Source organism: Chanodichthys erythropterus, chromosome 18, assembly GCF_024489055.1.
Source record: "Chanodichthys erythropterus isolate Z2021 chromosome 18, ASM2448905v1, whole genome shotgun sequence".
NCBI classification, from domain to species: domain Eukaryota; kingdom Metazoa; phylum Chordata; class Actinopteri; order Cypriniformes; family Xenocyprididae; genus Chanodichthys; species Chanodichthys erythropterus.
The window spans coordinates 19,274,541-19,287,132 of record NC_090238.1 but is presented as its reverse complement, the minus strand read 5'-3'; the positions used below and the strand labels follow the sequence as shown (position 1 = coordinate 19,287,132).

Sequence of the window (12,592 nt, the reverse complement as noted above, 5' to 3'; positions counted from 1 at the left end):
ATGAAAATCTAAAATCCAGTATCTCACAGTTCTGAAAAGTAGCATGGAGGCGATCAGCCTGTGGCAATGTTTTGAAGCCCAGGTTACTTTGATAGCGGCCTTCAGCTCATCTGCATTGTTGGGTCGGGTGTTTCTCATCTTCCTCTTGACAATACTCCATGGATTCTCTATGGGGTTCAGGTCAGATGAGTTTGCTGGCCAATCAAGCACAGTAATATGGACAGAAAACCAGTTGGTAGTGGTTTTGGCAATGTGGGCAGTCCTGCTGGAAAAGGAAATCGCCATCTCCATAAAGCTTGTCAGCAGACAGAACATGAAGTACTCTAAAATCTCCTGGAAGATGGCTGTTTTGACATTGGACTTGATAAAACACAATGGATCAACACCAGCAGATGATATGGCACCCCAGACTGGAAACTTCACACTGGATTCTGTGCATCTCCACTCTTTCTTCAGACCTGGATTTCTAAAGTAAATGCAAAAATTACTTTCATTTGAAAAGAGGACTTTGGATTACTGAGCAATAGTCCAGTTCCTTTTCTTCTTAGTCCAGGTAAGACGCTTCTCTTTTTCAGGAGTGGCTTGGTGCTAGGAATGTGACAGTTGTAGCCCATTTCCTGAACGCGTGTGTGTGTGTGATGGTTCTTCATGCACAGATTCCAGCCTCAATCCACACCCTGTGAAGCTCTCCTAAGTTCCTGAATTGGCTTTGCTTGACCATTTTCTCAAAGGTGCGGTCATCTGTGTTGCTTGTGCACCTTTTCCTACCACACTTCTTCCAGTCAACTTTCTTTGAATATGCTTGCACAAGTACTGTCAGCGATGGCCTTTTGTGGCTTACCCTCCTTGTAGAGGATGATTGATTATCTTCTGGACTACTGTGAAGTCAGCAGCCCTCCCCATGATTGTGGTTATGTGTACTAAATTAGAATTAGAAGTAGCTAGTATATGCCCCTACCCACCTTAATTTTTTTTCTTATGACCTTGGATGAGAAAATCTTGTCTCAGCACTTTTGATGAATGGCTATGCTATTCTTAATTTTATCTGAATATGAACATGAATGAGATTTAGTCAGTCAAAACAGTTTTGCGGTTAATTTATCTAATTATGTGTGTCTGGAAAATAGTGGACTATGTTATGTTGAATGTCAATTTGTGTCTATTAATGAGGGAAATTAATGTTTTCAGATTTGTGAAATAATAAATTATATTTTGAAGTAAAATTAGACCCTTGGCGTAAGATGTCCCCATTAATTACAATAATTATTAAATAATAATTCAATACTTGTAATTAATGGGTTTATTATTCGGTATTTCCAAGAATTAGATGTACATTTCAGACATCTTTGCTTTCATTAAAACCTGTAGGTTAGTTTAGTAAAGTCATTACATTTGCATTCAGTGTTGCTGAAGTAAATATATTTATATACTTGTATATAAGTCCTAGAAGAATTTTACCTTTCAGATTAATATTTTTTAGTGGTATTCTACTTTGTCTATCATTGTTACTCAATTATTATGAACTAAATTGTCAAAATAACATTTTAAATACAAGTAGTTTTAGTATTTTACATTAATGACGTATATAAAAAAAAATATATAAACATGAATAAGAATTATATAAAAAATCATACAATTTGTAAAAGTTTATCCAGGGTGGGCTAATTACCCCAGGTAGGAGCCGGACGTCGTACCCCTCTTTTAATATTTTACATTTTGTCCTATAACAATTAAATGAGCAAATGTTTCTACATTAGCTCATGCATACGGAAGAGTAGAGGATTAGGGCCAAGCATTAATAACAAAATAAAACCATCACGAGATTAAAGTTGTTAAATTTCGAGAAAAAAGTCGAGATAAATGTTGAGAAAAAAGTTAAATTACGAGAACAAATTCGTTAAATTATGAGAAAAATGTCGTTAAATTTCGAGAAAAAAGTCGAGATAAAATGTTGAGAATAAAGTCATTAAATTAACGAATTTATTCTCGTAATCTAACGAATTTGTTCTAGTAATTTAACGATTTATTCTCGTAATTCAATGATTTTATTCTCAACATTATATTTCGACTTTTTTCTCGAAATTTAACTTTAATCTCGAGATGGTTTTATTTATTTTTTTATTATTGCTTGGCCTTAATCCTCTTCCGTACATGCATCATCATCCTGCACATGCTAAACTTATATCTAAATGTGTTACAATTTAAAAATAAACCCAAATTGTCCTTAAGGGGGCATCTACCCTACTGTATGAATGGAAATGTTATCAAAGTCAAAATGAAATATTCTAATATTTTGACATACGTTGGCCGTAATTATGGACATTTGAAATAAATAAAAATTGCTTGAAACATTTTAGCTTACGTGTTATGAGTCTAGAATATATTAAAATTGACCTTTCTTAAAAAAAAAATAAATAAAAAAAAACTGATGAAAATATAAAACCAAACCTGTAGGTGGCATCAAAGCGTCGCTGAGGTTCTCCGCTAGGTGGCGTCGATGTGTACATTTCATCACACGTGTCACAGTTGTGTTTGACGCCCGCACGCAGCTCGCCCGACCCCTGTACAAGACAATCACGGCGCTGCGATTACAGTGTAGACGACTGTGAATTCTCCAGCTGTAAGTATACACTATACTTCCGTTCGTTTGTTTATTTTACTAATATATTTGGTATTAATATATAGACAACATCTCATCTACACTTTATGTAAGTTTTTTCAACAGTCAGAAACTTTTGTAAATGGCTTTGGGAAGTGATGTAGACGGTTTAAAATGTTCGGAGTTTGTACACAATATACACTTAAACGGAGTTTATTCACAATACACACAATATAATACAAGCGTCTCAAAAATAGTAATTCCGTTTAACCACCGTGCTATAAAGTGCAAAAGGAAAGGCATTTCTATCTGAACTAACGTACTTCTTGCTCGAATAGTGAAACACAAGGAGCTAACGTTAATTATTGTTTATGATAAAAGAAATAAAGCATGTAATGTTAAGTGAACTTTAACTGAAGTAAAAGTTTAGATAAACGCTCCTTTATTCAGATATATTTAGTATTATTTAAATGACTGTATACACTAGCGATTATTTTAATAGCTTTACAATGTAAGTAAATATATTAATAAGGTTAAACACACAATATAACAGAAGGTTCTTTTTCCACCTTTCTAAATAGACCGCCATCTTTTCAAGACTTCCTGCTTTAATATAAAACTTTGAATTATGTGTAGTTTAACTTTGTATAACAAAAACTGAACGAATATTAATGTTTGGTGATGTCTTTGAAATTTTTTTGTCTCACTCTCACTCTCTCTCTCTCTCTTTCTGTGCCCCTCCCTTCCAGGTGAGAGGTATAACCTGATTGCTCACAGGTGTCATGAATTGGGCTTTTCTCCAGGGTCTCCTGAGCGGGGTCAACAAGTACTCCACCGTGTTCGGTCGTGTCTGGCTGTCCGTGGTCTTCCTTTTCAGGGTAATGGTCTTCGTTGTCGCTGCAGAGAAGGTGTGGGGCGATGAACAGAAAGACTTTGCATGTAACACTGCTCAGCCTGGCTGCCACAACGTTTGCTACGACCACTTCTTCCCGGTGTCCCACATACGACTGTGGGCGCTGCAGCTCATCTTCGTCACCTGCCCATCATTGCTCGTGGTCCTGCATGTGGCGTACCGCGAGGAACGCGAACGCAAGAACCGCCTGAAACACGGTGAGGACTGTCAGCGGTTGTACATCAACACCGGAAAGAAGCGCGGTGGTCTTTGGTGGACGTACGTCCTCTCGCTGGTATTTAAGATGGGAGTGGATGCGACCTTCGTGTACCTGCTATATCACATCTACGAGGGCTATGACTTCCCCACCATGGTGAAGTGTTCCGAGTCTCCCTGCCCCAATGTGGTCGATTGCTTCATCTCTCGGCCCACAGAGAAGCGAATCTTCACCATCTTCATGGTGGTGACAAGTCTGGTGTGCATCCTGCTCTCGCTCTTCGAGATCCTCTACCTGGTGGGCAAACGCTGCTTTGAATGTGCCCACAGGGTGCAGGGGTCACGGCAGATAAACAGGGCAAAGTCCATTGCAAGCATGAGGGGCTCAAATACTCGTTTAGAGGCAAACACCAATAAACTGGCAAGGAAAGACCAGCCAGCGCCAGCATACAGTTTAATCATCTCATCCTAAAGAAAACTTTAGGAAAATGTGTGGGACTCCAAGAGATGGAAAATGTTTTTCACATTCACCACGATGTGAACTCGAACATGACCGACTCAATGGATGGTTGGCAGTTGAGTAAACTGCTTCTATGCTTGTTCCCTATATCCACTGGATCTTTTTGCTGGAAAGTTGTGGCCTGATAAACAACATTGTACATTTGAAAAGGGGTCAAAACGCCATCATTCAGGATGACACGGTCTTTAGTTTGCCTAAAGCAAGTCAGTTCAGGGTTTTGGGTGTGGTGTGGCTTCTGTTGGGCCGAGCTCCAGAAAAACAACGAGCACTTTGATCAAATAGCAAATACAAAACAGTTGGTGCAAGCCCAGATAATGACTTATTAATTAAAGTACGTATTTGTCAGATGTTCAATTGACACTATCAAGCAAAACGTGACTGAAAATGATGCTTGTGTTCACATATTTTAACAATTGTTCAATTGTACTCATTTTTTTTAAAGCAGGAAACAAAAATAAGCCATTATCTATGAAAACCTGTTTCCATCTAAGAGTAAAAACTTTTAGTAATTCTGACTTAATATTTTGCAATGTGAAAAAAAATCTGTAATCATTTACTCACCCTCTTGTCATTGTTATAACCCATATAATTGTCTTTCTTCTGGAGAATACACAAGACTTCTTTTGTTTTTGTCCATATAATGAAGATAAATGGGATCCAAAACAACTTTGGACCCCATTGACTTCCATTGTATGGACAAGAAACACTGATAATTTTTTTCAAAACATCTTTTGTGTTCTACAGAAGAAAGTTATACATGTGCAGAATGACATGGGAGTGAGTAAATGATCACAGTATTATAATTATTAATATATTAATACCCAGTATTTGGGTTGACTATCCCTTTTGAATATCAACATTTTGACTCACAGTGTGACTATATTTGTCACAATGTGGCTTTATTTCTTATTTTAAACTTTATCTCATAATTACCTTTTTTATTTTTTTATTTTTATATGAGGTGGAAACAGGCTTCCATATTTAACTTCAATTGGCGTTTACTTGTAAAATGATTTCTTACAGTTAGATGTAAGAACAGCATGTAAAGATGTCTACATTTATTCTCCAGCTACAGTAGTCAACATTTGAAGTGGATCAAAATAGTTCATCAAAGTTGTCCTAAGAGCTAAGCTGTCCTAACAAGAAGGTTTTAGGATAACTTTGATGAAAGGTTTTGATCCACTTCGAATGTTGACTACTATATTTACAGTCATCAAATAAAGTACATGCTTTTTAAACTCGACACATTTTTACAAATGCATCCCTAAATCCAATATTTTTTAAACCAACCATAATTTATACTTAAATTTGAATGTAAATTGTTTACAAATTTGTACAAACCAGTTTGTACTGTATTTTATTTTTATTATTACTATTCAATATTTCATCATTTTTGTTGTTGTTGTTGTTTTTTGTATATTAGCTGGTGTGTATGTGTGTGTGATTCTGCTAATGTGTGCGTAAACTGTGGTGCTTCATTATGTCTTCCAAGAATTTGCAGTATTTAAAAATGCAAGAACTTACTGATAAAGATTTTCAACACTGCCAATATGAACAAATTCAAAAGATGCTGTTTTGCCTGAGTGTGTATATGAGAGTTTTCATTCAATGATAAACATGTATCCATCAAAAGTAAACATTCTCCGTGGTTAGAAATCCGTGTTTGTATGCTGACCTTTCAGAATTCTTTCCTCAGTACTGTCTGTTTAGAGTTGTTTACATTTGAGATACATTAAAATCTGCTTTTTATTTTCTTACAATCTGTTGCTCATTTAAATCAGTGATGTCTGACTTTAGAGGATGCAGATAAAATCTGTGACTTTGCTGTTTGCGGATTTGATTTAACTTTTAAAAATAGTTATCCTGCATATCAGTGTGACGTGGAGCAAGAAAATGGCAAGAATGAAGATATGCAGAAATAAACATAATTATCTGCTGTGTCGACATGACATTTCATTTTGATTCATATCAGCTTGACACAAGCGGCAAGACGGAATGAGAAAGAAGAAATCTAGTTTTATATAATCTGCTTCCAAGGAAAATTGAATTAATTATACTCATATATATATATATATATATATATATATATATATATATATATAGATATATATATTTATTATATATATATATGGGTCAATGATGTGACGGGTCATTTTTTTGTCCAAAGGCCTTAATAATAATAAAAAACAAAGATATGACATCCAAAGTCTGTAAGGTAGCACAACTAGATCTCTCATAATGAATCCAAAAGGTTTTAATTATATTTTTCTACATATAAAGGTATTTTAAAGATTTTAGAAGTGTCAAAACGTCATTCAGTTTAACCGTCCAAAGGCCAATACAGCCATTTTATTTGTGATTAAAATACCTTAAAATGTAATAAATGTATATATTTTTTATTCTGGCATGATTTTATAACATTATATATCAACATAGTGCAAAATGGTATTAAAATTGTATGTAGAATTCATTTATTTGTTATGAGAAAGAATATCCGGAAAAATTAATTTCATTGATGTCATTTGGAGTAACCAATATAAAGGGATTATTTTGGATCAAGTCATGCGGTCAATATCATGTGACAGGATGTGACATCATTCACACACCTGCAAAGGACCACATGGTCATTAAGCAAAGTAACTAACTCTCTTTTAACTATTTTAAAAAACCATGTTTTGATTTGCTCATACACATGTCCCTAAACATCAGGTCATTCGGTACAACCGCTATAAAACACGTACAATTTTAAAAACTAAAAAAAACTAAATATAAAATGTTTGATTGTCCTTTTGCTATTTAGATAGCAAGCCATCTAGCTAGCTAGCATTGTTTGAAAATATCGTCATTTGGTATAACCAAAAGTGTCATTCGGTAAAACTGAAATTTTAGTTAAACCGAATGACTTTTTTGGTGCCAAATTTTGTTCATCTGACAAAAGCAGTGTTAATTGATTATAAAAAACCATTGTTAACACTTAATAAAACTTCAAAATTAATTATATCTCCATTATGTTTTTTTTTTTTTTAAACTTTTAAAAACCTTATTCGTCAATTACCCACATATACACACACAACCTATATATGACATTTGGCCATTTCTCCCTAAAGGTTTGTAAATGCCTGTCACTGTGGAATAACAAACCACTTTTTTTAAATGAATCTTCAGTCAGTTTTCTAACTAGATTGTATTTCAACTGTATTGTGGTTAAACCATTGTCTTCATTCCTTTCATTACTTAAAAGCGCCTGAAGACCAAAAAAACGACTAGCCTGTCGCTCTGTTGTTCTTGATATCTTCATAACCTCTGTACAGTGAAAGGGAAGGGTAGATATATAGTTGAATTCATGTTGAAGCAGGTTTCGTAAGTCGTATCTACGTTCTTAAGGCGTGGAAACCAATCCAACAAGTCTTTTTTTCTTTTTTTTTTACACATCCAACATTCCACTCCCTGTTGATTGAGCTCTTTGCTTCATCTCCATCTTTTTCCATCATTGTTAATGCTTTAATTCATAAATATCATCATTTGCATTTGCATACATATTCTGTATATGCGCTTAGCAAGCTTGGTGCTTGTTTAAACTGCTTGTTTAATCATTTCCCCACACAAACAAGTGTAAACCAGTTGAAAAACTTTAAAACAGAACTGACCGATCTGGTTAGGTGTTTCTTCTGCAACGTTTCATAATGTTCCCTCTTGCTGAACAAACAAGTTCAGACAGAACACATGGCCTGAATAGCTAAATGCAGGCACGAGTTCTTGTAAGAAAATACATGAGGTTAAGACTGGCAGTGCTTATGACAAAATTACAGAAAAAAATATTAAAACTAGAGCTCTTTTTAGAGAATTAAAGAATGAATCATCGTTCAACCATCCTTTGGAGGTTTGAACAGTGAGTCAGAGGACTTGACATGTGAACGAACAGAATCCCTCTGCACTTTGATGACAAACCACAGAGGCTTTTCCTGTGGAAAACTCTACTTCTGGTTTACTTGGGATCAAACCGCCAGTCTTTTTGTATTACCATCCAAAATTCTTAACCATTTGGCTCCCACTGCCAGCTAAAAGTACTGCATTCATATTATAAGGAGAATCAAATTGAAATAAAATCATACCACATTAAAAAGCTTTCAAAATGGATTTCCTGTATCCCAAACTCCCAGCTTCTTGGAAAACATAAACATTACCCAAGATAATTAGTACCGGATTCTTGGCAAGATGCCTGCAAAATATTTAAGCTCTCATGCCACCACTGACCAACTACAGCGTGACAAGTTTCTAAGCAACAAAAAGTAGAAAAACAACTAAAGTTGTTGTTCAGGATGAGGTGTGGTCCTTTACGTGACTAAAGGGAGAGCAGACATTCATGGACAAGTTTGAACACAGAGAAGCCGCCTGCAGACGTTGGCAACACCACAAGCCACTAACAAGCAGTGTGTAGTTGACAGAGCTGTCCAAACAAAGTGAGTCTTATTTATTGTGCAATAAGATGGAAAATGTTACTAGGCTGCACAGGCAAGGGTTTCCCATGTGTCCCACAAAACACAATAGCACAATGCAGTACCATAACATTAACAGTATACAAAGAAGAAGAAGAAGAAACCTTTATGGAGTCATATTACAGTGTAATTTTAGACACTGTAACTTCAGAAAAAGAACAACGTTCTGTTCCATACATTGGACATTTAAGACAATACACGGGGAAGCATGATGATTTTAAAGTAACACACACATATTTAGCTTATTAGCTTACTATTTTTAAAGAGGTTTATGGCAGAACTGTGTCCTCTCCTCTAGTCTGGATAGGAACTCCACCCTCAATGAGGCGTGTTACCAAACCAGATCCACAGGAAAGAAACAGAGTTCTTCAGAGAAGAGTTTAACAGCCGTTGAATTATAAAAGGACTGAAACATCTAAAGTAAGTAAAAAAAACCCCTTTGTTTTTAGATTTTAGAAGCGGTTTACTGTGTTCTAATCGAATGTCAATAATCAACTCGTCAGCATCTGCCTAAAAAGGTTGTCATCACAATTATTTCCTCGTTTCTGTTCATTTACCATGACATGTGATTTCTGCTTGATTAAATAGATTTTGTTCATCAGGAATTGAAGGCAAAGTGGTGGTTGAAGTATAGCAATTACGCCTACGATTTTAGTCAGTTGATTTTTATCTGTAGAAGTGCTGTTATAATTATCGTATTATTATAAATATGCCTGCCTTTACGAAGTGAAATATTTTTATAATCAGTTTTGCAAAATTGCGATTGACAGTTTAAAAAACCGCAGATAAGCTTAGCAAAGAAATTGTGGACACAAAGTAGCGAGAAAGGAGCTGTACTGGTTTTATTTGACTATAGTTCACACAATACAACAAATATCAGCCGCAGATTCAACACATATGTACGTACTTAAAATATCACATTTTAAAGAGCTGATGACATTCATTCGGTTGAGGAAAAATTGTATGGGTCTGTCAAGTTTCAAAATAACCAAAAAGAACCATAGAAGTATCATTGATTTATGGTCTACGACTTGTGTACTATATATTTTAGCCTTCTGAAGTCATACAATCGCATTCTGTGACTAACAAGATTAAAAATTAAGTCATTATTCACTGTTAATACTGCTACTGAACTGCTGTGATCAGATCGTTGAGTCAGTGAGTTGAATTCAAGAATCAAATGAGTTCAATCCATGAATGAATCATTCAGTGCCTCTTTCCCAAAATCACCATAATCCATTAGCCTAACTATATGGATAAGAGTGTGCTGGATATTCTTAAAAAAATCCTTAAGGGGTCATTTACACAACACAGTTTTTAACTAAAAATGGAAAACTTTTATGCGTTTTGGCTGTTCATTTACATGATAACGGCGTTTTGGGGGCCTGAAAATGCAAATTCTTGAAAACAGGTTTCAAAGTGCACGTTTTTGAAAACAATATCGTTATCATCTCCGTGTAAACTACCAAAAAACAAAACAAAACGAATTTGTGAAAACGTTATGCGAATGTGTTGTCTATAGGCGCGTAGTGTTTCTTTACAAAGTGACATCGCCAACTACTGGCCTGGCATAAATACAGCATCTTTAGGCTAATCCTTTCCGTGGATGTGAACGGGGAACGTTTTGACAACGTTTGTACGCGAAACACAAAAAAACTTTAGTTTTTGTAGTACATTGTAAATGATGACAAAATTTTACTTTTTGCTTGAACTATCAAACCATGTTGTGTTTCATCACACTATGTTGTTTTTAATGAGTTTACTCATTGTGATATTTTTTTCCCAGTTTTTTTCTATCTCAGGTTTGCTGTATTCTTTATCAGAAATATTCAGAGAAGAGAAGAGTGAGTTGTCCTTGCTCTGAGCCATGGACTGGAAGACTTTTCAAGCCCTTCTCAGTGGGGTGAACAAATACTCCACCGCATTCGGCCGGATCTGGCTCTCTGTGGTTTTTGTGTTCAGAGTGATGGTGTACGTTGTAGCGGCCGAGAGAGTTTGGGGCGATGAGCAGAAGGACTTTGACTGCAACACCAAGCAGCCGGGCTGCGCGAACGTCTGCTACGACTTCTTCTTCCCTATTTCCCACATCCGACTGTGGGCTCTGCAGCTCATCTTCGTCACCTGTCCGTCGTTGATGGTCGTCATGCACGTGAAGTACCGTGACGAGCGCGAACGCAAGTACCGCGAGAAGCACGGTGAAAAAGCCAGGCTCTACGACAACACGGGGAAGAAGCACGGTGGACTGTGGTGGACGTACCTGATCAGCCTTTTTGTCAAGACCGGCATCGAGGTCACCTTCTTGTACATCCTCCATCACATCTACGACAGTTTCTACCTGCCCCGGCTGGTGAAGTGTGACGTCCAGCCGTGTCCCAACATTGTGGACTGTTACATTGGCCGACCCACAGAGAAAAGAGTCTTCACCTACTTCATGGTCGGAGCTTCGGCACTCTGCATAGTGCTCAGTGTCTGTGAGATCATCTATCTGATCTCCAGACGGGTCATTCGCTGCGCCAAAAAGTTTAAAAGGCCCCACAGAACCAGCACACCGCTTCATGGGCGATACCGAGATGAGGACAGCAACTGCACCCTTCCTATGCATGAGTTGGACAACAAATCCGAGTTTAAGACAGAGTCTAAACCAGACTTTAAGTCCGAGTATAAACCTGGGTCTAAACCACAGTTTAAATCTGAACTCAAGCCAACATTTAAGCCAGCCTACAGGTTGAGCGTAGACATGAGAGCTTCTGCTCCAAATCTCTCTGTACCTATGTACAAGATACAGTCTGATATACTCTGAAGAACATGTTTCCCTCCGCGTCAAGTATTTACAAAGTCATCTGGAGGCATAAAACAAACTTTGAATGTCTGGACAATCTCAAAGTCTTTTATTATCCATCAAGCCCTATAAAACTGCCAGTCTTGGCTGTATATCATTTGGCAGATGGTTCGTGAAATTCTATATGCCAGATTCAGAAACGTTTGACTTGAAAATACCAGGGATTAAGTGTTTTGCCTAATGGCGATATGGATTGTGATTTCACTGCTACCTGGGTTCAAACCTGGAGTTATCAGCCTAGTTCCTTTAGGCTTCAAAACCAGCTCAAATGACTGCATTATCACCGTGATCCTAAGAACTAATGGTGACGAAAGCATTCCTTTTCTTCTGATTCACTCTTCTCATTCATTTCTTAAAAAGAACAAAGGTGAAAACCCTTAAAAAAGCAAACGGGTTATCAAATAACCAAGGCATTCATGGAGAACACACCTTACCTACAAAACCCACCTCCACCTTCACACGCACAAAGAACGATAAGAGGAAGAGTGGAGTTTCATTGTATGTGAAAATATGTCATGAAAATGCCTGATGGGTCATTGATTGTTTACAGTGCCTTATTTCTCAATGTCCTGGATGTGTAACAAAGATTAGAACAAAGTTTTATAGTTGAAGCTGTTTCGACTATCACCGTTTCAGAAAGATCATATTTGACGTTTAAGTGCGAACACTCCTGTACTCTATCTGAACTCAAATTCCTATGCTGGAAAAATGAGAGGTATATAAAATATTTGCTGTAAATGACTGTGGGCTAACCTCTCCTGATCTACACTTGGCAAGCATTTGTAACAGTCTGACTTTGTTCAGGCTTGCTGTTATGATCACGTTACATATTTTAGATCTTTCATGCTGCATACCCTGCCTTTGTATCAAAAAATTCACCAATGCACTGACATATTGTATTATGAAATATCTTCAGGTTATTTAAAAAACAAAAACAAGTTGTTTTTAAGACTTTTTATGACATATGAGATTGAGGAAGCTTTGAATGTTTAGTCATTTTTGATAATCTTTAAATAAAGTATAAAATCAT

General features: G+C 36.5%; 2 protein-coding genes across 5 annotated transcripts; both read left to right on the top strand.

Moving 5' to 3' along the window:
- The first annotated feature begins 15 nt into the window (after window positions 1-15).
- Window positions 16-6,129, top strand: gjb10 (gap junction protein beta 10). 4 transcript variants are annotated; one of them, XM_067366658.1, is made up of 3 exons: window positions 16-553; window positions 657-731; window positions 3,349-6,129. In XM_067366658.1, exon 3 carries the CDS (start codon window positions 3,382-3,384, stop codon window positions 4,177-4,179), a length of 798 nt encoding a protein of 265 aa, XP_067222759.1. In that variant the 5' UTR covers window positions 16-553; window positions 657-731; window positions 3,349-3,381; the 3' UTR covers window positions 4,180-6,129. The 4 variants fall into 4 exon arrangements, with proteins under 4 accessions (XP_067222759.1, XP_067222760.1, XP_067222758.1 ...); XM_067366659.1 differs by lacking the exon at window positions 657-731; XM_067366657.1 differs by having other exon boundaries at window positions 16-731.
- A 2,904-nt stretch (window positions 6,130-9,033) lies between these two features.
- gjb3 (gap junction protein beta 3) lies at window positions 9,034-12,535 on the top strand. Its single transcript, XM_067367621.1, has 2 exons — window positions 9,034-9,143; window positions 10,510-12,535. The coding sequence occupies exon 2, from the start codon at window positions 10,591-10,593 to the stop codon at window positions 11,521-11,523; it is 933 nt and encodes a 310-aa protein (XP_067223722.1). The 5' UTR covers window positions 9,034-9,143; window positions 10,510-10,590; the 3' UTR covers window positions 11,524-12,535.
- The last annotated feature ends 57 nt before the right edge of the window (window positions 12,536-12,592 follow it).

Bases quoted from the DNA above. Each gene is read 5' to 3' on its own strand.
- gjb3 (XM_067367621.1), top strand. From the start codon at position 10,591: ATGGACTGGAAGACTTTTCAAGCCCTTCTCAGTGGGGTGAACAAATAC.
- gjb10 (XM_067366659.1), top strand. From the start codon at position 3,382: ATGAATTGGGCTTTTCTCCAGGGTCTCCTGAGCGGGGTCAACAAGTAC.